Source organism: Phoxinus phoxinus, assembly GCF_949152265.1.
Source record: "Phoxinus phoxinus genome assembly, chromosome: 3".
In the NCBI taxonomy this organism is placed as follows: Eukaryota; Metazoa; Chordata; class Actinopteri; order Cypriniformes; family Leuciscidae; genus Phoxinus; species Phoxinus phoxinus.
This window is the reverse complement of record NC_136878.1, coordinates 29,556,924-29,581,679: the sequence shown is the minus strand read 5'-3', so window position 1 is coordinate 29,581,679 and position 24,756 is coordinate 29,556,924. Positions and strand designations below refer to the sequence as shown.

At 38.0% G+C, this 24,756-nt stretch overlaps 2 protein-coding genes across 2 annotated transcripts in view; both read left to right on the top strand.

Moving 5' to 3' along the window:
• The window catches only part of ccnh (cyclin H), a 184,475-nt gene that overhangs the window by 129,546 nt on the left and 30,173 nt on the right, over positions 1-24,756 (top strand). The window lies entirely within an intron of this gene.
• On the top strand, positions 3,966-24,666 carry tmem161b (transmembrane protein 161B). Its single transcript, XM_079608187.1, has 12 exons — positions 3,966-4,489; positions 10,172-10,275; positions 11,829-11,915; positions 14,824-14,921; positions 15,033-15,189; positions 18,335-18,486; positions 19,380-19,440; positions 19,610-19,750; positions 20,260-20,373; positions 21,457-21,631; positions 22,277-22,373; positions 22,458-24,666. The coding sequence occupies exons 1-12, from the start codon at positions 4,487-4,489 to the stop codon at positions 22,721-22,723; spliced, it is 1,455 nt and encodes a 484-aa protein (XP_079464313.1). The 5' UTR covers positions 3,966-4,486; the 3' UTR covers positions 22,724-24,666.

Here is a 24,756-nt window from a genome sequence, read left to right as displayed (position 1 = left end):
AAGAAGATTCACAATGCAACCTTGACGGAAGGGCGGACCCGGTCAGACATGCAAATAACGGCATGAATACGGTGCGTCCAGACAGCTTTCATCCCGTGATCTTACTGTTTTTCAGATGTGCCACTTCAGGTGCGTGTGTCCGTGATTCCCTGTAAGTCCATCATCAACCCGACGCAGAATAATGAGGATGCCGAGCGGCTCCGTGTGAAAGCCTGGCTAATTACTTGATGAAGAGAATCCTCTCTCTCTCCTCTTTCTCTCCCTCTATCCTGGAGAGCCCGCCCTCCCCTCTCTTTTAATTATCACATTTCTGGATTGCAGAGCTGTGGCAGAATCTATTCAAACTAATGCCATCAGCATATAACCACAGTGGGCCATTTGGCCAGGAATGTCTTAGACTTGATTTCTAGGAATGGCCGTTTGAAATGGTCCTGCTTTGTTTGTCGTTCTACGTGGCTTATTTAAAGAATACCGCAGCTACATTTTGTGTTTAAGGGGCGCTAGCCATTAGATAGGCACTTCTATGAGACAGAGGGGGGATCATCAGGGAGTGATGGATTGTAAGGTGTGGGAGTTCACAGCAGGGGATTCGTCTGACCCAATGGGCCCACAAAGCGGCCCTCTCAGAGACGGTCCACCCCTCTTTCAGAGTCTGTTCAAAAGGCCTCACTCAGAGGACACTATAGGTAAAGAAAGCCTATTCTATAGTCACGAATCTAACTGTGTGCTCGCTCTACAAATACTGTGACTCGCATGCAAGGCCTTGATGAGAGATGATCGTCCATATGTTTAGAATTCAATACGTTCGTTCATGAGAATATGCCAGAATATTCTCTCTTTGCCTGTGGTTTCACTAAAAATGCATAGTATTCCATCTTGCCAGGGATGTTTGGGGCTTGCGACCGGGGTCTAATGTCAACAATGCACGGAGGTGACATTTACATTGAGAGAAGTGTGTACATGCAACAAAAGCACCTCCAGTGTAATTCCTTTAAATAACATTATGTCGGTAGAAAAACCGCATGACATTTGATAGAACGAGTGTGATGCTTCTAAGTGGACTGGATATCACAATGGCATATAAATGCCACTCTTGCGTTTCTTTAAACAATAGAGGAGAAATGTGAATGCTATATAGTGAACGTAGATAAGAGAAGGTCTGTTCCCTGCAGATTTATATTTAAAATAATAATAATTAAAATATATATATATATTTATATATATATATTTTAATACTACAGTGTCTTATTTACAGGGGGGGGGGGGGGGGGGATAAAAACAGTCATGGGAATCATCCAGATGTGTTTGCATTTGTATTATAATTTAAATGACAGATTATACTGATAAAGTAAACTGTCAAATTCAAGTGTGCTGCAGAACGGTTTGTGTGTGTGTGTGTGTGTGTGTGTGTGTGCTTGTTTATGTGATTTATGAGGACACAAATTTATATAATGACATGTGTATTACACTGGTATTACTACTTAAACGTGGTTTATGAGGACATTTCACGAGTCCTCGTAATTCAAATAGCTTAAAAAACTAATGTTTTATTAAAAATGTAAAAATGCAGAATGTTTCCTGTGATGGGTAGGTTTAGGGATAGGGGCAGTATAGGGGGATAGAATATACAGTTTGTACAGTATAAAAACCATTACGCATGGAGAGTCCTCATAATGTAGTTGCGCCAAAATGTGTGCGTGTGTGTGTGTGTGTGTGTTTCTCTCAAGGGCAGAGCAGCTGGGGCTCTGGCACATATTTCAAATCATGTTTAATTAATAGAAGATAGAAACTGGATGAAATCTTGCTGTCTCTTTTTGTTAAAAAAAAAAAAAAACACAGTGGAAAAATAGCGAGTGTCATTTAGAAACAAGGGTGTTTGACTGGATATAAAGGCTGGGCTGTAGTATTGTCATAGTGTGAATTTCTATTGCAGAGCAAGGGAGTTGGAAATAAGGGAACAGTTACCAAGGAGAAAGCTTGGATAAAAAGCAGAAATGCCTGTGAAAGTCGACTGTGATCTCCCATGACCCAGATATGGTGTTTCATCCAAAAATAAAACATGCAGCAGGGATAGCAATGAAGGCAATTCACTGCACTGTACAAATAATAAAAGAGAAGGATTTGCTTATTAACGCCACTTGTGTAGTTAAATTAACATAATGATTTTTAGTCAAGTCATCCGACTTTTAACTATTTAATTGGCATTAGGTTTCTCCTCAGAAGTATCATGTTTAGGCATGTTTCAAATATATTTGGAAAGATATTGCTGTCAGGAAATAATTTTTTTCAAAGGGGATATTAAACTAAGATCACACTAGATGAATCCACCTTTTATATATCAAAGAAATCAGCACTAATTAAGGATTTTTTGTTCAATAATTTTACCAATCAGTTATTAGATAGTCATTGTTAAGTCTGTTCAGAATTCATGGTGACAAGATCTATCTGAAATTAAATTTGTCATGTAGTGTTGTGAATGGATCTTATTTGGATATTGTGTGGGGATTATAGTGGAAGATAAATGTGAATTTACAGATAAATTGTTCAACATTTAGATATTACTTTTGCAGGTATGGTTTGGTGATACATCATATAAAATGTCTTGCAACATAAGAATATGTTATATAAAAGGAAACATTTAGTCATTGGCAAAATAGGAACAATAAAGGTTAAATTGTGCTCTCAGTATGGCTGTTAATGCTCACCACTAAACCACTGTTTACACACAGATCCAGTGGAATGTTTGCTGTTTATCTTTTTTTATTGGACAACTAAAAAAAAAAAGACCATCATGCGCTGAAACGTGATTTGATCAGCATGAAAATTATAATCATGTTTTAAAAGCAACTGTTTACAGATAATCTGCAAGACAGAACAACATAAAAGTGCTAAACCTTACACTAAAAAAAACTTTGCAATATCAAAAATTACAATATAAAACAATAAAGGCAAACATAAGTCCACTCCACAAGGCATTAAATCCATTTGTATTTGACAGTTATAGACGTCAGTTAGATAAACGGTCTTTTGTAAATAGAGGATGAGAAGATCTTGTTTACTGTACACAATGATAATGTCATAGGGGAGGGAGAGTGAATTCATACAAGACCCACTGCTATTTACTCAAATGTGTGGACACAACTACTCGTTCATTATCTACATTTATCAAATGTTAAACAACTTTTCCATAGTTTAGACTTCAAATTCACCACATTTTGTCTATAGATTATGTCAAATCGCATGAGGTGACTCCAGGGATGCTTTTCAAACAGTATTGAAGTTTATGACTGGCACTTCAATTATCTAAATTCAATCATTTAAACATACCGGTAAGTCTTTGAATCAAGTTTTGATATGCTCATAAGAAAGAAATAAAACTTGTCATAGCTAATTATCATTGTATAGAAAACAATAAAAAAGAAAATAAGATATTACTAAAACTCAAGATAATTAAATATAAAATATTAGAGAATAAAAACAGCGAATAGAGAAAGAGTAAAGTAATTAATCAGGCATACACCAAATAAATAAATAACATAAAATTACATTCACACTAAGTTTTAGTGGCCGTTTTGTTAGAAAAGAGGATGCAAATCTCAACCTCTTTTCAAACTCTAAAACAATTTTTGTTTACGTTAATGCTTTGCATTTATAAATATATTAAGTAACTTGGAAATGCTAAATAGTTAAGCTGCATAATGCTCTTCATACTGTCTTTTAAAAAAAAGACTCAGCTCTACTCTATATTCAGAGAATAACATTATACAATGCAATAATAAACAAACAAGGAAAAAAAGAGGGGTCAATGTAAGGTAACTTAAACAAGATATAGGCCTATAAAAAATAACGTATAAAAAAATCTAGCATGAAAAGCATTTAATTCAATGAATCTCTAATTACTATCATTGCACCGCCTGTTTTCGCTTATTAACACCACAAAGCTAAGGGTTTCTGGTAGTAAATTTGCACTGACATTCCTCAGTCCCGTGCAGGGTTAACAACACCGGTAGGAAAAAGTCACATGTGCTCCTTTCCCTACTTCCGCTGAAGGGGTCCTGCAAGATCCTTAAGTCGCCCAAAACAGCGCCTGTTTAAAAAATGAGAATAATTTAACGTTCCCATTACCAATATACTTAACAATGTAGATATAAACACAACAATAAATGCCAATAATCAATTCGGAACATTACTGTGATACAGATTTTAATTATTAAAACGTTCTTGCAGTCATTAAACCGTACAGGCTGTCGGTGACAGCCCAGTGCCGAGAGTCTGAGCGTGACCTCTACTGCAGTTGAAAACACACTGAAGCCGCGGCTCGATCAGTGGGATGTTTGTTTAGGTATTCGTTTTACCTGTCAACACAGTACTCTCAAATACCTGCACCGTAAGACAGGCTTATGTGCTCCGTGCCGCTGGATCTCCGCTCCGGGGTGCTCAGAGTGTCAACCGGCTTTGGGATCTATCACTGCACCTCAACATCAATATGGTAAGTGTGCACATCATCTGAATGCATTATTACTGTCATGTTTCCATTAATGCATGCTAGTTATAAAACAAGAGGAAATTTTATGTATTTGTTCATTCTGATGATACATGATCCAGATCTAGAAGCATGACTGCAGACATTTCTTTACCTATATTAGGATTGAGGCCATTGGGTGTAAATGTATGCATAGTTTTTATACAGAAATGAAGAATGATATAATTTAGCGTAATTTTAATGGTAGTTGTAAATGCTGGACACGACATGCTGGTAGGGGGAGGATGAGCCTCACCTGGTGCAGGTGCTTTTGACCTCAGAATGCCCTCCACTGGATGACGTCATGGAAGGGCACCAGAGGCGATCTCTTACCCACTGAACCAGAACAAAATTACCCAAAAGTTCAACCCTAATGAAAATTCTGTCATCATTTACTCTCAGCCTTTAAGAAGTTTCAAACCTGCGTAAAATGTATTTCTGTACTGAGAGGGATGTTATGCTTCAGTCACATTTACCTTTCATTGTGTGGAAAAGGTGATATGAAAAATGAACAGAGACGGTTACAAACAGTCTGCGAAACATGTAATTTTATGTTCCGCAGAAGAAATAAAGTCATACAGGTTTGGAATGACATTAGGGTGAGGAAATTATGACAGAATTGTAATGTTTAGGAGAACTATTTATCTAACTATAAACTAACCTGTCTCTGCTCAATAAAGACACACATTATAGGCCTGTCCCAATACCCACACTTGTCTGCTCTCATGACACATTTCCTGTATTTGGTTCGTGTTCAAGTTTGTGTAGAACTGTTGATTACATGATGGGAAACACTTAAAACATTGTGTTGTGAAATTGCAAGATAACTTTTTACAGAGCTAGCCTATATTTAGATTTTCAATACTTTGCACTTTAACGGTTTAAGTATTACCCCAATGTAACAGGTGACAGTTTTGTGGTGCTTGCTTCTATTGATAAAAAGCAGTTGCAAGCATTTTATAAAATCTCTGCACCAATACATTGTACTGCCATGTAAGTTAACTTACACTGGAAAGTTTTCCTCAAAATCGTACGATTTTGGGACACACAAGTACCTTAACACGATTAATTATGGAAATACACTCAAATACCGCTCAGACCTGAGTTAGTTTTGCGCACATACTTCCTGATACATGGACACACTCTTTAGAAGCCAATACTGCAAGTATGGTTATTTTACATTCTGTAAATGCTTCATTAATATTTAACTCTCAGCAGGACCGCTGGAGGCTTATAGATTGCTTTATATGATGTATGTGGTTTTAAGGTGATGCAATTAATATATCATATCATCTAATAATAATGCTATTATATCAGTTTTAGGTTGATGTCAGTTTCTTTCCACACTGGCATTAGTCTTTGTGACTGGTTCAATTATAATATACAACATATCAGTGAGAACCTGGGTAATGGGAGGAAATGAATTGCAGTGTTTGGACGTGTCACCACAGGGTGTTTTTGAAGAGCTCAAAAATCCATACTTTACCAGAGCAACTCTCCTCCTGACCATTATCTCGTATGGTGACTGGGCTTCTAGACCTGCTGGTTATCTTCAGTGGACCCCTTCAGAGCTCATTTGGCCCCTGTGCTGTCCAGGTCACTGCTAGACTGGCAGATAAGTGTCCCATGCTGCTTCAATTACCTCTTCTGCCCCAACCTCTCATGGTGACTTACACTGACCGATCAAACTTCCCCAGCAAGGGAGGCATCACATTTTTTTTATGTCACGCTTTTACGGAGAATGTCCAGGATGTTAGGCTGGTATCGTAAGGTGTTAAGCTTTTCTGATGGTTTGAGTTGACTAATGGGAAGTTGCTTGGAAACTGACCCATCTCAACATTGATAGTTGGATGGACATTAAGTTTTGCACCTCTACCTTCGGCAAATATCCCCAAATAATCCTTCATATTTAAAAATCCTCATTCCTGAATGAATACAATTATATGTAGGCTATTTCTCCATAAATTGTAATATCTTCAAAAAGTTATTTATTCACATAAAACTGATTTCCTGAGCACTTTTATCATGCCAGTGTGTCTTAATAAAACAACATATTGAAATATAGGGTACAACGGGGCTAAAGGCGCACCAGGGCAAAAGGGTCACTTGACTTTATTCTCTTTTAAACCAATAAATGGCACAAAATTCAGCTCAGCACTTGGATGCACGTAGAAATTTGGCTGATCCTTGATGCGATCGCGGACAGCAACGCAAAGTTTATTCTGCGCAATTTTTTTTGTAATATTTAATGTTTTTTAAAACGTTGTAGATTTATGTAGCAAACGAGAATCAATAAAATTGTCTGATATTTTGAGACAAAGGTCTTGTTAATGATTTTCAGCCAAAATAAACCAAAAATAGTACAAACTTTGCTAAAGTGATTGTTTTGAACAAGTTGTAACTTCGACATTATTAAAGACATATTATTTAGCTAAAGTATTTGTATCAATCCTCTGTGCCTTTTGCCCCATGCTGTCCCACACACAAAGTCCCCCCTCGACACATCATACATTTATACCATTTTTAAAAAAGCAAACCACTTTTATGATTTATTTTCACACAAAATCTATTGCTCCGTCAATGTTCAATAAAAACAAATAGTATATTTTTCTGCTATCATACACTATGGGAGCAGTGAAAGCACATTTTTCTTAGGGTGTGCTTTTAGCCCCATTGTACCCTACACTGGATTCTAGGCTAGCCCACGTATGAATATCATTCATTAATTCAACTTTTAATAGCACTTTTCCCGGAAGTCTCATTCATTCATATGGGCTAATTGTCTGTTTCCGGTAAAGTGAGGGAAACGTTGAAGGATGGCTTGTGTTCTCTCAGAGATGACCAGGAGTGAAAAGAAGCATGTGGCTGCTTTCATGCGTTTCAGACCAGCACATTATAGCTATTCTGCCATTGTGTGGCTCTACCTCAGTGCTGGCATTTGTCAACGTGGTGAAAAGCGGGATAAATGAAATATAACATTTCAGTTGTTATGGAAAGCTTTGCATTTGTGCTGCACATGAGTGTGAGCTTTTCATAGTGAAAGGTATAACGAGAAGCAAATTTTTCCACATTGTTTTACTGTGAATTAAATGGCAGCAGTGCTTAAATATCACAGCTGTTGATCCTCCTGACTTTTTTTAGGGATGCACCAAAATTTCAGCCGCCGAAATTTGTCAGCTGAAAATTGTCCGAAAATAAATAAAACGGCCGTAAATATATGCCGCCCCTCAGAGCTCAGGTTTCACTCTAGCGGTGTGACGCTCCGCTCAATATTCCGCTCTATGCACTTGTGCTCAGTTGCTCACGGCCCATGCGAACGCTCCACTCATGTACCCCTCATGCTCATCCAAAAAGCAAAGTCTTGTATACTAAATAAACTGCTAGATTTTCAAGAACATGGGACCATTGCATTCCACAACTCTTGACAGTTTAGGCTCCAAAGTCGTGGAACAGAACTCAACATGTCAACCTTTCAAAATTACGATATCACAGAATATTGCAGATCATTTTCTTAGCTTTTCTGTCATGTGATTGAATTGCTCTACAATATGATTCATGATTCCTTCGTTCCTGAGTGACACGCCAAGCATGTTGCCATGTAAATTTCTTTTGTGTGACTAGACACATAGCAATTTGTGCGGATCAGCGATCATTTGAATTCACATCACCATCCTCAACATAGGGTCAGGACACTGTGCCTTACACGCATGGATGCTGAGATTGCCCATTGATGCCAGCGGTCCTCCCACGCTGTAGCTGGGATAGTTTGATGCTTGGGTATTTAAGGAAATTACAGAGTAGGTACTTGACTAGGGAAGTCAGCGTCATTTGCAAAGGTTATTACCTTTTGAGGTAACAAATTCACTACTTTTCCCTTGCTCTGTGAACTTTTTGTCAGTTTTGGTTTTTCCACATAAAGGCTGCCCCACACTAAATCAGATTTTCAAAATGTGAAAGGCCACAAACGACTAATGTGTGGAGTGCCACGATGTGACCAAGACAGCTAACCACACACTATCAGATTTCATTTACAAACTCTGAAGTCCAAACTGCGAACACCGGCAAGCAAAAATCTCTCATGTTCAAACGTGACTTTAGAGTAAACAAACATGGCAGACGGTGGACAAGAAGAAGATACTGTAACATGGGCGTCGGAAGCAAAAAAAAAGTGGGTGGGTCCTCCTCCAGAATTTTTTTACTGGAGTAAAGGCCATTTCATGTATTCTGGTTCCTTTTAATTAAACAAGTAAACTAAACTCGGCGGCTTCACGTCGGCCTGTTCTTTGTCTCCACGTCTTGCATTAAATGCACATCTATCCATGGATTATCCCGCTGATACCATGGTCATTTGCCAACATTGACAACTTAAAGCTGTTATTGATGTTTGCAATGCGATATTTGACTGGAAGGGTACAACGGGCGGTTATTTTCGTCAGTTGCGGCTCGTTGATAAATATAATGTAGCGATTTCAGCGGAAATGGAGTTTAATTCATTAGGGCATTCCTCAAGTGGAATGGATTTGACTGACGGCGCTCTGAAAAGCGAACAGACATATGCCCTGAATGTAAAAGTGAGTGGGTCCAATATAATTGTTCTTAAAAAGTGGGTGGGTCTTGTCCCACCCATATACAATGGTTCCGACGCCCATGTACTGTAATAGTGTCTGGACTGCTTTTTACAGAAAATTCACAAGAAAAAGATTTGGATGAAGTTGTTTGATGCTTCATTCTTCAGTCAGCTCGCTGGATTCTCCACACACAACAGGATATCTGATCCTAAATAATCAATGTTTGATATTTACGATTTGGTGCGGCCCTAATGTTCTTCCGAGCAGATTCGTTCTTTGTCACTCTCGCGCATGATATGGTAATTTTGAATGTTATTGGCCCAATACGAAAATTTGGCTGATATGTTAAAACCGATAAATTATTTCCTTCAGCTGATGCACACTGTTCGCCATGCTCGATGTTTTTTTTATTGCTTGAAATGTGATTGGAGTCACTTCAAAAAAGGCAAATTCAGTTAAGTGCAACGTGCAGTGCAAGGCTGTCATATAGCCTGCATAAAATTAAACATTGAGAACATCATTATAATTGTGTGCTTTGGACATGGATTTAATGGTGAGACTTTTGATTTTTGTAATCAGGCTCTCAAAAATTATATAAAAATGTGGATTTTAGATTTATCGGCCAAATGACGGCTATCGGCTTTAAAATACCGTATAAAGAATTATTGGTTATAGGTATCGCCCAAAATGTTCATATCGGTGCATCCCTAATCGCATCACAGGAAAATCTGATAAGATAATCTGTTGAACCATCGAAATAATCAGGACTTTACCTAGGATTGTCTGAAGGGGAGAATTGGGCCCAAAATCGGCCTGATTATATAGTGTGTGGGTGCCTTAAGACATTCCTTTTTTTTATTTTTTTACTCGAATACATATCTGCAAGAAAATATCAAGTATTTTGAGTCCTTTTATGCTCATTTTGCACATTTTTCACCTCAAATGTTGCTAGTTTGGTTTCAAAATCATATGTTCTTGCCAACCAAAACGGCAATTGAGGTTAGTAACTAGTCTGAATGCTGTTCTGTGTTCTTGCTGGTGCGGTCAGAAAGTGTTCTAATATTTCACTCTTTCCCTTCAGGGTGTGATCAGTGTGCAGCTGGTGGTTACCATGGTAATGGCCAGCATGATTCAGAAGATCATACCCCACTATTCCTTTGCACGATGGCTCCTCTGCAGTGGCAGGTAATGAGGAAGTACAGCCCACTGTGCCACTCTGGCATCCCCCTCGATGGTCAACCTAAAATGGCATCTTAATCCTTAACAACACAAACCACAGATCCTGCTCCACTTCTGCGAGCATATCCCGTGTTTTATTGTTCATATTAAGGGCCCATCAAAAATGCATCATTATGGGGTTTCAGTAAGACCAAAGGGTATCATCAAAAAGCGCTGCAACCCAAGAGAACCGCTAACGAAAGTACAAGCCATGCTTGTTTCCCCCCTTAATTAGAGCCATATGTGTTTAGAGTAAACAGCTCCTCCAAATGTGCTCAATAATTCATCTGTGCTTGTTTTTGGCGGTAAAAATAGTTTGGGAAAACTCTGGCTTGAGTGCAGGGCTTGAAGTGTTGCCCAGGAGACTTTCATAATTAAGTTTTCATTAGGAAGTAAACATGCAAAAAAACAAACTGAAAGCAGTACAGCCCTCTCAGGGCTCGTGACAGGATGGGATTCTAAACAAAGTTGAAGGGGTTGTGTGGTAAATGTTTGCCACCAAAGATCTGCTCATTTTATTAGCATCAAACAACCTTTATCAATTGAAAAATGGTGTACACAAAAATTAAAATTAATGTGATCATCTTTGTGTCTACCGTGAGACATAACATGAGAAATTCAGAAGGCTGCTGTGCTTGTCGCTCTTTTCCATGCAGTTCCAGTGAATGCAGACTGAAGCTTTCAACCTTCAAAAAGCACCATAAAAGAATTATGAAAGCGGTCCATGCAATGAAAGTCAATAGGTCGAATCGGATGTTGTTTTAGACCCTATTGACTTTCATTGTATGGACACAAACATTCTTCAAAATATATTTTCATCTGTTCTGTCATAAGTCATAATGGTTTGAAACTAAATGATGACAGATAACATGTTTTGGATGATTTTTAAACACAACTTTCTTTTATTAGTAAGCTTCTTTAAAACAACAGTTCTGACCAACATTTTATTTTCTCTACCGTTCAAAAGTCTGGGGTCAGTTGGACTTTTAAAAATAAATATAGAAATGATGCATTAAATTGATATAGTCAATAAAATTTACTATAAAGACTATTACAATGTTTGTTTTTTGTTTGTTTTCTAATAAATGCTATTCTTTTGAACTTTCTATTAATCAAACAGTCCTGATAATATATCATCATGTTTTCAAAATCCACAAAAATATAGTAGCGTAATTGTTTTAAGTATAATACATTTTTCTTGGACTCCAATTCAGTATATTAGAATGATTTCTAAAGGATCATGTGACACTAAAAACTGGAGAAATGACCGCCTAAAATTCAGCTGTGCCATCATAGGATGGAAAACATAAACATAAACTGTTAATTGTAATAATATTTCACAATATTCATGTTTTTACTGTATTTTTGGTCAAATAAAATTAATGCATTAAGAGACTTCTTTCAGAAACATAAAATCTTACCGACCCCAAATGCCAGTGTATTGAATAGTAGCGTATATATGTTCTCCTAGAGCTCTGTGTATTTCAGAGATGGTGATATACTTCTCTTTGTCTTGTTAGTCTGCGTTGGTACCAGCACCCCACAGAAGATGAGCTGAGGACTTTGGCTGGAAAGCAGCAGAAAGGAGGGAAGAGCAAAAAGGACAGGTACAACACCGCATTTCTCTAGATTTGTGCACATTTGACTTTTGTTTGACTGCTTGTGAAGATCAAGCAGCCTTGTTGCCTATATTCCGCCGTGGATGAAAGCTTTGGACTGTGCGTACAGTGCTAATTCCCTGAAAAGGTAGACTAGCCCGTGTCTAGCAGCTTAGTTTTGATAGTCAGCTCTATTATACCTACCTCCTGTTCTCAGACAAAAGCCCATTTTTGCTCTGCAGGGAGCTCTTGGGCCATTTTGTCAGGCAGGTATGCCGCAATCCAGCGCAGAGAGACTACCATACCCACAGTGCTTTTGTGCTGGACACCATTGTGCACACTGACCTATGTAAACAACAGGGACCCGAAGGAGAAGTCCAAGAATCTCAGGTTCAGCTGGCTTGGAGCCACGGGGCAGAAAGCTTGCATACTAGCCTCGTTCACGCTAAGGCCTGTGCCCCTTTCCAATATCCCACCGCTCCCAGCGGAGCCCGACATTCATTTCTCTATTCTTTGTCATGCAGACGGCATTGGAGATGGGTGGAAATATGTTTGATTTGAACGTTGTGTGGATTTAGCTCTTTTTCAAGAGCGAGGAGGGCTCCTCTAATCCCCAGTAAAATGTGCAAACTCTAGTGTTTGGTTTCCAATAGAGACAGAGCCCTCAGTTAGTCTGCGGAAAATCTGCTGTCCTTTGAACTAAGTTGCCGATCCCACACGTTGATACCCGCTTTGCAGTTCTTTCTATTCTTTTGCTTGCTCGTCATAAAATTGTACTATATTTAATTTAGCTTAATTTATAATAATTAGGTGCCCTGAAAAGTTAAATTGGTCAAAAAGGACAGTAAAGGAATTTATACTAATGTTGCTGAAGATTTTATTTCAAATAAAGTTTTTTCTTTTGAACTTTCCATTCATGAAAGAATCTTGAAAACAAATGTATCACAGTTGCCACAAAAATGTTTTCAACGCTGATTATGATAAGAAATGCTTCTTGAGCAATAAATCAGGATATTAGAATGATTTCTGAAGGATCATGTGACACTGAAGACTGAAGAGTAATGATGATGAAAATTCAGCTTTATCACAGGAATAAATTACATTTTAAAATATATTAAAATAGAAAAAATAATAATACCGTAATATTTCACTACTGTAATTTTTTTTAATCAAATAAATGCAACCTTGGTGAGCACAAGAGACTTTCAAAAACATAATAAAATCTTCCCGAACATAAACTTTTGAACAGTAGTGTATAGGTAACAATTTTTCTAGTCATAATTATGTGCATTCAAAAATATTTCCTTAAAATTATTATTACTATTATTGTTTCAAATATAATTTTTTTTTTATAACAAAGTAAGGAAAAAAATACACTTAAGCTTTTGGCCGAACTATTATGAAAGCTCATAATTATATGACTTCAAAAATGTCACCAATTCGTATCACAGCACTTCACAAATGAGTTATGATGAATTGTACTGCACTGCATACAATGATAATAAAGTGTTTTTACTTAATGGTCCAAAGGACACTATTTCAATGTTCTCCAAAAACCTATTCGGGCAGGGTTAGTTTTCTAAACGATGTGATTTCATTAACTGATTCTGACGGGACTAACATCTCTGTTTATTACAAAGGTGGAAGTGTGTTTTGTAGATATAGGCGTTACAGAAGGTCATGCGCTCCGTTTGCGTGTATCATGTATGCTGTACATGTCTATGAATAATTTATATTGCCATTTTAATAGGGCTAACCCCTATTTAAATTAACTTCACCTGAGTTTATAGAAGTGGCTGTTTATAATAAACCCACATACATGAGCAGAGAAATCGAAACAAAGTATCTTGCCTGACACTGATATTAAGATGATTAAAATCATCTCTATTGAAATTAAATGAAAGCATGCGGAACATTGGTGTGCAAACGGTAGCTCAGGTATGTCAAAACACACATGGAGGAGACGCATTTCTAATAAAATATGGGCAATCACAGACTCTCTAATCGGACAGGATTAGATTTCTCTGAGGACTGTTGAGTTTGCTGAAAATCTCTAGGTGATTTACCCTGCAATTTTGTGTGAGAAAAAGCGGATTAAAATCACAAAGTACAATTGTGAAACAAACACAAATTTCTCTAACGTCCTCGAGGAAAACTAGTCCCATCCGAATAGGGCTGAAGTTAGTCACCATTGACTCAATATTACTAATTCATTGTAGTCTCTATTGTAGATTAAATTTTAAGAGCAGGTCAGTAGTCAACATCATTTAATCAGTTTAATCAACTTAAACTGACATTCCATAAACGTTAGCTGAGTATTGCAAAATAAATGAAACGCAAATGTCTTTTGAAAGTGGGAGCTTCTGAACTTCTCACCCTGATGATGACATCCCACTTCACGTAGCATCCAGGATTCTCACCGTCAGGAAGAAGATATGAGTCATGTGACGCATCGCATTGTGTAATGAGGTTAAATGCCAGAGAAACCCCATCATCTTACAACTGAAGCCACTTATAAGAGTGCTGAAACATCATAAATGAATGGATAAAGTAGCCCAGATGCTCTTGAATAAATTCTGTCTGGGCAGCAAAGGATGATAACGGCGGTTACTTGGAAGAACATACTATTATCATTTTGGGGGGAAAAATTCATGAAGTATGCTAATTATTCTTATTTATGTATGGCCGAGATTTTGAGCAATGCGCTTGAAAAATAAATAATAAACTGTAATGTTTTATATTCGGTTTTATTCAAAAGCATAAATAAAAAGCAACTTTAATAGAATTTATTCAGTAATACTGGCAAGTGAATGGTCACTTTGTCCTTGGTAATGTGTGTGTGTTTGTTTCAGCTTAGCCTACATTCAGTGCATAACTATTATATGTGCTATGTTCACGTTTTACTTTTTTTACTCAGGAAGTACAATGGGCACTTGGAGAACAAGCCAATGACTATTCCCAAAGACATCGACCTTCAGCTGGAGACAAAGTGCATTGCAGAAGTGGACACACTTGGTAACTCACCTGTTGTCATTATATGCCCAATGAATCCTTGAGCTTAAAGGATCTTCTTAGAAAGTCTGGTTTCTAAAGCTTCTCTTTTTGTCTGGCTGTCTTTTTGTCTAGCTCTGCATTATTTTCCTGAATTCCAGTGGTTGGTGGATTTTACGGTGGCCGCCACAGTGGTGTATCTCATCACTGAACTGTACTTCTGTGTGGCGGAGCCCAGTGGAGAGATGAACATCAGTGTGGTGTGGAGCCTGCTGGTCTTGGCCTTTGTCATGTATCCCTTTTGAGCTAGAACTACTGAAGGAGTTTTTCCTCTTCCCGTTTCATCTTTTGCATTGGTTTCCCTCTTGCATATTTTATTGCTATTCATTCTTGCAATTATTTCATTATTAGCATAGGTGACAAATAACATGGTCTTCTTTCCTATATCATAATTTATTTGTAAAATTTATGTACAATACAAAAAAATAATAATTGGGGTCAGTATAAAAAAAACTGAAAAAAAACAAACGAATACTTTTATAGAGCTCTGCAGTGATGATTTAAAATAGGCCAACCTGGAAATCAGCATTAACACTGGTTTCCTCGACAAAAAACTAATATTTTTTTTCCCATTGGCTTTCAAGGGTGTTGGCATGTTTGGTTCGATTAAAACCCTTTGTTAGTGCGGTTCATTTGAATAAGTGTGGACGCTACCATCCGAATTCCGAACCCTGGTGCGCACCAAACAACAAGGTCTCGGTCCGCTTCCATAAAATATAAAAGCAATACAGACCAAAGACATGTAAACGAACCGAAACCGGGACACGATGTCACAAGATGTGACCCTAATAAGGACATAATTATCAAGCAAACCATTTTTTTCTCGTCATAATCGCGATGTTGCCCATCACAGTTTGGTAAGGAGAACCGCATGTCTTTGCAGCAGATCTTAGTTTGTGTGTGTGACGGAGGGATTCCTGCTGCTGTTTTGACTCCTTTACACATTTTATAAGCTCTTCACGCGTTCTCAGCTGTTCAAAATACCATCATATGCACACACGACTCAACCAGTGCATTCAGCACACAGTGTTGTTTTGGATGTTCGGTAATATCTGTCTAGAAATATACGTCATAAAATAGCATATCCCTGAGCCTTTAGATTCAGTGTTAAAAATGCCAATGTTAGCGCCAAGCGGAGCAGAGCTAAATGTTTTTTTGTTTGTTTGTTTTTTGTCCGGGCCAAACAAACCAAGTGAACTGAAGTACAAATGTGAACACAAACCCTTGAATTATCGCAACAAAATAAGCTCTGTGATCAACAAAAGTTTGATACTTGCACGTTTTGTCCTTCAAGATCATTCAAAAATTAACACAGCTTTTAGACTCTTTCAGTCATTATTAAAAAAAAAATTAAAAAAAAATAATAATATATACATTTAATCACATTTAAGGAAATGACTGGTATTGCCTGTGTAAATATCAACGCAACAATACTACATATTTGTTTTAATGGTTGCCAGGGTATTGCTGTACGTTTGCTTTTATAGCATAGTTTTAAAGAGTTCTAAAAATATTTGAGGTTAATCATCATTTTGTACACTTCAGTTTGGGGTTTAAAAATCCACAATCCCAAACATGAGTAGTAATGGAGATGCTTAACAAACACCACTAGTAATAATAGAATAATTTGAAAATATTGTTGTTTCTCAAAACATGATTTGACTTACATAGGGAGCCTTTTGTTATTTTAACAGAACTCCAGAAGGAACTTTTAAAAGTACTTTATTCAATAATATGTCCATAGTCCTTAAATGTTAAAACATCCTTTGTAAAAGACAACTCTTGTGGAGAAGCTCAATTTTCGCAGTCTCGATGCAGGGACAGTCTAGCCATGAGTGATGAAAGCTGCACCTGTTGCCTTTTACCTGCTACTTTCCCCTTCTAGTGCCGCACCAAATCACACACATTAACCTCGGCACAGTCCACAAAGATCAATCTCCCTCCGCTCGGCACTGCCCTTTACCTAGCTCAGCCTGCCACAGAAGATTGGAGGCCCAATTTTCACGGCCCACCGGACTGATTTGCCTGGGAAAAAGAGAGGAACGAAGGAAGGTGCCTGGTAGGGCGATGAAGATGATGACGATGATGATAGGTCTATATGTGTGCAAATGGCTGAATGTGGACAGGAAGGAGCCATTTTTCCTGATCTCAGTGGAGAGTGTGTGGTGGGGAAAATGGCCTTGTCAAAGAGATGGTCACTAAAACATTTCCTCAGATGGCCGCCCGCTTGCCTTGCAGATTTGCACGACGTAGCCACAAGTTGAATGATTGACCCTAGACCAGTATAATCAAAACGGGCACATATAGGCAAGCTGTCGTAACAAAGAGGCGCAGCTGGACGTTTTCTGTCTGCTGTTGACGCTTTTCAAATTTGTCGTTTCTCACCATAAGGATATTAGTTTTGACACTGTTTGATGGGGTATGTTTTAAATGCGTTTCTCTGCTGCGGTGACTCTTAATGTAAGACTTATACCATGACTTTTTTTGATAGATTTTTTTTTCCGATACTAGTCGGCAGATTTTGGGCAGTCAGATTTCACAGAAAATTGTGTAGTGTATTTTAAAGACAGTAAACAGACTTTTTTTTAGCTTCAGGCTTTGATCCCATTCAGTCGGAGGATATTAACTCTATTTGGTATTTTAAGGTGATTTTAAAAAGGCACATTATTCTCATTTTTCAAATGTTTCTGTGCGAGTTTGTTTTTTGGCTTGAAAATGACTTGAAAAGTCTGTTAGTGTATGATCCTCAGTTATTTAGTCTACTGTGCTCAGGTTTTCTCTCTAACCATTTTAAGTGTATATTGCCTAGTGTTTTAAAATCTAATCCGATTTTAACCTCTGGTGCTGTTCGGTAATTTTTGACTGAAAATGTTTACATTTACGGAACGTTACAAAACTTGGTAAAGGTTTTGACACTTGTTGTGTGAACACGCACACACAAAATCATGGACGTGGTTCGAAAAGGTTAAATGGTCCTAAAAAAAAAAAAATCAAACTTGTATTGTCTGTGGTCAAAAAACAGCGCATTTGAAATGAATGGGAGACGAATTTCATCTATTGGAAGCGTTTGGTTCTGCGCATAAACAAATTCTTACTGAAAGCTCATTTTTTGAGATATCAACTGTGGAACACAGCTTGTATCGATTTATGGCTTTGATTTTATTTCCACAGTTTTAGAGCAAAACATAAAATATTATGATAAATACTTTTTTATTACATCTACAAATACATTTTTTGTGCGTTTTTCATAATTTTTTTTATAACTTATAAGCAAAAAAATCATTCAAGCATTTTCTGATGTTTTTGGAGAGCAATTTTAGGTATAGTGTACAAAAGTGCCCTTTGTGACCATTTTCCTTAGCTTTAGTTTTTCTCAGGAAGATCCTTTTCTCCCTCACGGCTCACTACTTCAGACTAGAGGAGGGCGGTGAGCGTTCCCTCTGCATCACCTTTGCCTTTTTCTTCTTCGTGAAAGCAATGGCTATCCTTATTGTCACAGAGAACTACCTGGAATTTGGCCTCGAGACAGGTATAGTAGTGTCAAGTTGGGTTTTTTGTGTATCTTAGAGTATGTAGTAACAGAATGTGAGACCATTTTGTTCTAAAATTAACATAAGCCAGTGGAAATATTTAAAACCGGCAATGAAACTGTACGTTACTTTTTTTTTCTTTCTTTTTTTTTTAAGAGCTATTTTCTCTTGCATATTTCTATTTCATCACTCACATCATCATACACTAACCAGTCCTGGAATGAAAGAAACTTTGCGAGCGTGGGGAGCTATTGGCTTCTCTTTTTCTCTTTTCTTTTTTTATATATTTTTGTTTATCATGTCACTTAACACCAGGAATGTGCGCACATGTAGACAATAAAAGAAAAGCTTTTGGCTTCCCAGTTTACTTAACCAAAGTAAAAAGTGGTTTAACAGTGCATGACAGTCACCATGCTTTTATGTTGTAGACCATTTTAATCTCTTTGATTTGAATCACTCGCATCACTTCATGTAATTCTGGCATTATGATTTAAACTGCAATAGGCTACAATAAGTTGAGTGTTTTTGTGCTGGTACCTTGGCTGATTTAGATCTGTCATGGTTTTTCACATACTTCATATTCTGTGTTGTGGTTAGTTCACAGCAGTGACTGAATTGAACTCTTCCACAAAGAGGCAACATTTTGTTACCTATATAATGGCATTTGTTTTATATCCTTATTAGATGTATGCATCATTACATTTTACATCACATCAATACAATTCTCACATTTAATGTCAGCTTGCACATCGATAAAAAAATAATTAGGATATTATCATAGGCGATGCATATCGCACACCCCTACTATGACTATTTTTTTGTGACATTTATTTATATTGAAGAATTTCTGTTGATATACACTGTTTCTATCCTCCTTTTTCTCCTTTCATAGGCTTTGCTAATTTTTCCGAAAGTGCCGTGCAGTTTCTGGAGAACCAAGGCCTTGAGTCCCAGTGAGTATCATGGCCAGTGTCCCCCCCCCCCCCACCCTCTTTGTCAGTACAGAGGGAGTGTGTGTATACAGTATACCATGTCTCTGTGGGTTAGGATTAAACTGTGTTATGTGATGGTTTGGGCTTCCCTGCGGTGAACAGGCCTTGCTCTCTTCCTCTGCCTCTACAGGGGCCCTATATCCAAGCTGACCTTTAAGCTGATCCTGGCACTGTTCTGCGCTCTCATTGGAGCCTTTCTCACCTTCCCTGGCCTGCGATTGGCCCAGATGCATCTTGATGCCCTCACGCTAAACGACTGCAAAGTCACACAGTAAATGTTTCAAAATAATATACAATTTATTACATCTCATCATCCTTAAAATTCCTATAATGTTGAAACCAGCCACTTTAGTACTTTGAATTATTTGTATTTCTTTGCCCTTTGAAAGAGTATATGATTTGTCAACAAAAATTGAAGCCACTAGCAATATGTCCATGTTAATTTACGTATCAGTGTCTGACTATATCCTCGGCAAGTTAGCAGACCAGTATTACTGCAGATGGACCTGTTCTCCATTTTTCCAGCGTTGGGCTTTAGGGTAACTGTTTTACAAAAGAGGAGTTGGGCATTACATCTCACATAGCTAATCCTCTTCTGCTTTCATGACACTATGAGGCTTACAGTTAGACCTCTTTAAGGCCTGGATTACTTCCATGCTTCTTGTGCTGGTGAAACGCTACATTTAAAGCAGTGGTACTTTGTGATAGTTGACGTTTACTGCTCCACTGATATTGATACTCTCATGTCTAATTGTTTGTTTTTATGCGTCCATCCTTCAGGACTTTGCTGCATATCAACTTCTTGGCCCCCTTAATTATGGTACTGCTATGGGTGAAGCCCATAACAAAGGACTGCATAACAAATCCCACATTTGGGAAAGATAATGTGCCTTTGTGAGTACCTAATTTTACAATGTGTTTTTTGTTGTTTTTTGTCAACTTGACATTTTGCATTACTAGTTTGTTGAATTATTCTTGATTAATTTAAAAAAACATGTTTTGGAGGGTCATCAAGACCCTTTGTTTACACCAAGGAAATTCACTATAAAGTCAACATGAAATCTAAATTGTCCCTGATTACTTTTTTAATACACTTTTACTGTGCATGATTCACCAGTGCACAGTATTCAGAAAAAAAAATAATGTTTTTTTTTTATAATTAAAGGATTGTTTTATAATAATTTGTTCTGCCTCTTAAATGGCTTTATTTGAAGTCATGAAGGGCGGAAATAATGTTGACAAATTGCCAAACACACTCTCATGACATTTAGTAACTGTTTTACATATTGCTGAATTTGTATAATCTCATTTGTAAGTTTTTGTACTATCTGCTTATGCCCCACTGATGGTTAGGTTGAGGGGTGGACCGTCATACTTAAAAAAAAAAAAAAAAAACTTAAGTTTTCGTGCAAATCTAATCATACAAATTCATACAAAATCGCCAACTTGTAAAATAATTAAGCTTTCTCATGAGATCAAATAGGCATATAGGTGATATATATTAGGCTGCTTTTTGCAGTCTTTCAAAACCTTTCCAATAGTTAACTACACAGCAATTTAATGCCAGGTAATGGTTGAGTACTAAAGGATAACAAAATATTTGTAATGGGGTAAAAAGCATTACTATTGTGATAAGTCGATCTCTTGGGGGTGAAATTGTCCTTCAGCCTCCAATGGTATTTGAGTAAGGGAATTATCCTTGGGCAATCCACTCACTCACATTCGGACTCCATTCTCATGTGGAATGCCCACTTTTCACAATCCAATCAATCAAGTCCTGCCCTATATTTGTTTTACTCATAAATCATCACATTGCGGCAGTAAAATGAGTTGTGAATGCCATTTCTTGCTGACCTAAAGAAGTGTTATTTCAGTGAGACCTTTGTTAATTCTTCTCTGCTCAAGTCACATCCTAAGTTTTGGGCAAGTTTTACTCACCCTGATTCGGTGTGTCACTCCTCTTTCATCTGCTTTCAGAATGTCTGAGAATACATACGACACGTTGCGTCTGTGGTTGATCCTGCTTCTGTGTGTGCTGAGACTAGCCATGATGCGGTATCATCTCCAGGCCTACCTCAACCTGGCCCAGAAGGGCGTCTTGCAGATGAAGAAGGAAGCAGGACGCATTAGTACCGTGGACCTTCAAAAGATGGTGCTTATCACTTTTTTTTCTTGTGATGTCTTGTTCTTACTGCCATTAAAAATCGCTGAGATAATAAGTAGCCACGTAATAATGCTAATAATATGCAATTAAGTTAGTGTGACGGAAAGCCATCCTTTTATTTTGCCCGATATCCCATCTATCCCAAGTATCCCATCTTCACTAGGTTGTGATGTTTGATCTGATACTGGTTAATAAATGCACTCAGGGACCCTCTTGTGGCGTCCACTCTAGGGGCCTACATTACAGTGTCGACATTCCTCAAAGGTGGAAATATATCGGTATGAAAAAGGACTGCGTGGCATTGTTGCCCTCAAAGCTCCAAAATGAGGAGGCTATTTGAGTTTAGTGGAGCGCAAGGATCAAAACCCACAGCACTCCACAGCTGGAGCTGAGGAAAAGAGCCCGTTTGATGTTCCAAACCATAAGTGAGATTCGCAAATGGCTGTAGAGTCGCAGGGGTGTCTGGTCTTACATCTGCTCCAAAAATCATATGCTCGCAGCCTCCCTCTGTACTTAAGCTCCCAGTGAGTCTTCAGCGAGTCTGTTTGATGAGCTCCTCTCCAAGCCAAGCTGCTTGTTTTGAATGAAATTTGCCTAAATGTTTTAGCTGCAAATTTGTTTTTCCTCGCACAGGTCGCCCGAGTCTTTTACTACTTGTGTGTAATAGCACTCCAGTACGTTGCACCTCTGGTGATGCTGTTACACACTACTTTGCTGCTAAAGACATTAGGTGAGACATTAGGTTCTTCTCAACACATTCTCATTTGCCTCGGTGGGGTTCCTTGAATTTTTTATAATCTCGTTTCACCCCCAGGTGGATACTCGTGGGCGATTTACCCCGAAGAGAGTTTGCCGTGCCTATCAAACGAGGACTCGAGCCCCGCTGAGGTGGGGCAAGGCGAGATGCAGGCCTCTCAAACTGTGGCCCAGCTATCGGTCGCTCTCGGGGGGCTGAGGACTGTTTTCTCCCCCTTGCTTTTTCGAGGGCTCCTGTCCTTCTTCACATGGTGGACCGCCGCCTGCCTGTTCTCCACCTCTCTCTTCGGCCTCTTCTACCACCAGTATCTGATGGCTGCATAGCACCAGGAAGGGCTTGTTCGACTGAACTGTGCGGCACGACGAGGCCCTGGAACATTCCCCTTTCCTGCAAACCACATCAGCCGGGTTCTTCTCTGATGTGCTTCCTCCATGGACACATTGTTTTAGCCTAACCAATACAAAAATTGACAATAGTAATAATGCAGTCACTGTTATATTCATCGAATGGAGGATGGCATCTGATGGAGACCTCAAAATAATGCTGATTTTAAAGGGGCTGCAAGTTTATGCCGTCTTTGAGCCACCAGAAGTTTGAAAGCAAGGGATCACTCATAGTCTTTGACATTTTATTATTTAGTTGAAAATTATGATAGATGAATTTCATAAGAACAGCTTTTTTTAATAGTGTTTTTTTATATGTTTTACTTCTCCCAAGTAGAAACTGGGTTCTGCTGTTGGGGAGGTTTTCATTGCTGATACATGAAGAGGAAACAGTGATTTAGTCGAGCTTGGAGAGGATATTGAGGGGATTAATCAAGAAGAAAATTATGTATTAAAGGTGTATTTATTTCAGATGGACTGAAGCCAGCGTTCTCATGAGGAGAGTTTGTTTGACTGTTGGAGACTGAGAGATAATTTAAGTGTGCATGTGCGTGTGAGAGTGGCGGTTCGTGTGTTAACATCAGTGCCTGCAGGCTCCCAGTGACCCCTGCTGCTGGTGGCTAAATCTAAAAAGGGCATTTTGATCATGTATAAAAGCTAACTAAAAAAAAAAAAATGTCTAAAGCAGTGGCCTCCGCTCTTCTGATACCCTTCCCCGCCATTTAACCGGTCAGATGTTTCACTTTGAATTTCGGGTCCAGTGACATCAAGCACATCCTTTAAGCGTGCTCCATGTTTCTGTATGGAGCCTATTGATTTTCTGTAATGCATCAAATAACAGGATAACAGGATTTCTTTCATGTGAAGGTGCCAAGTACGCTTGTATTCCCCCATGAGTGTGTACAGTACTTCCTGCTGGAAATCAGAAAGCACACATGCAGAGGCAGAACATGTGGCTTGATCACAAAGAAACATGGGGTTTAATGATGTTCACTTTAATATTGTGACATTTTGGCACTACAGTTACGAAACCGCACAGAGACATATCTGAAGTATTTTTTAAATACATTTTTAGTTTTTTGTTTGTTAGTTTTATCTTTTTTTAGTGTTAACCTACTGTAAAGTCTTACTCTCATCCTCCATTTATGAGTTTTTGGAGGGTACGCAGATAATGAATGTATTGATCCTGCCTGATTTTTGATTGTAGTTATGATTAATTTTATTTTAACAAAGCTACCCTCGGGCCCCTAATAAACAGTCAAATATGACATAATCTTGGCTTTTTACTAATATCAGTTAAATACAAAATGTAAATGTTGTATGTTGTGGACTTCCAGGGGCATTTATATTGCAAAGATGCATCCGTTATCATCAACAGCACACTTAATATAACATGGCAGTAAAATCCTGAACTCAAATTTTGAGAGCTTTTTTTCTTTTCTTTTTTTTTCCTGTTGTTGATTATCAAGCTGTGAAGATTGATGGATGCAATGGGAGGTTTATTTTAACTGTAAACATTCACAACCTTTGGTAATCATAAGCGGGGCCATTTTAGTCTTACCCTCACCTATAGGGGTTTCCCCCCCTTTCCCCCACCATTAAAAATCAAAACAAGTGACCAAAATGTATTAAAAAAAATTACTAAAAACTTACCCCCCTTTTTAAGATGTTTTCATTAAGCATGTCCTTAAACATTTCTAACCCTAAAGCCAAATAACAGTATATGAGGTTTAGAACTGATCCATATTAAATTGAGAAGACACCCCCTCCCCCCCTCCCCCTATTCCAGTAGGGAGGTAGCTGAATGGCTCTGTTGGTCTTTAATGCATTTTAAGTACTTATCTTTATTTATTACTTTTTACTTTGTTTAATAAATGATTGTCAAGAAAACATGACTTACCTTCTTTTTTCTCGATTTTTAGAATTAGCATTAGATTAGGCCTATTTTTGTTGAGGCAAGACACAATAATTGT

Bases quoted from the DNA above. Each gene is read 5' to 3' on its own strand.
- tmem161b (XM_079608187.1), top strand. The intron at 18,487-19,379 runs GTATAGTAGTGT...CTCCTTTCATAG, and splicing joins GGAATTTGGCCTCGAGACAG to GCTTTGCTAATTTTTCCGAA. The intron at 21,632-22,276 runs GTGCTTATCACT...TTCCTCGCACAG, and splicing joins CCGTGGACCTTCAAAAGATG to GTCGCCCGAGTCTTTTACTA.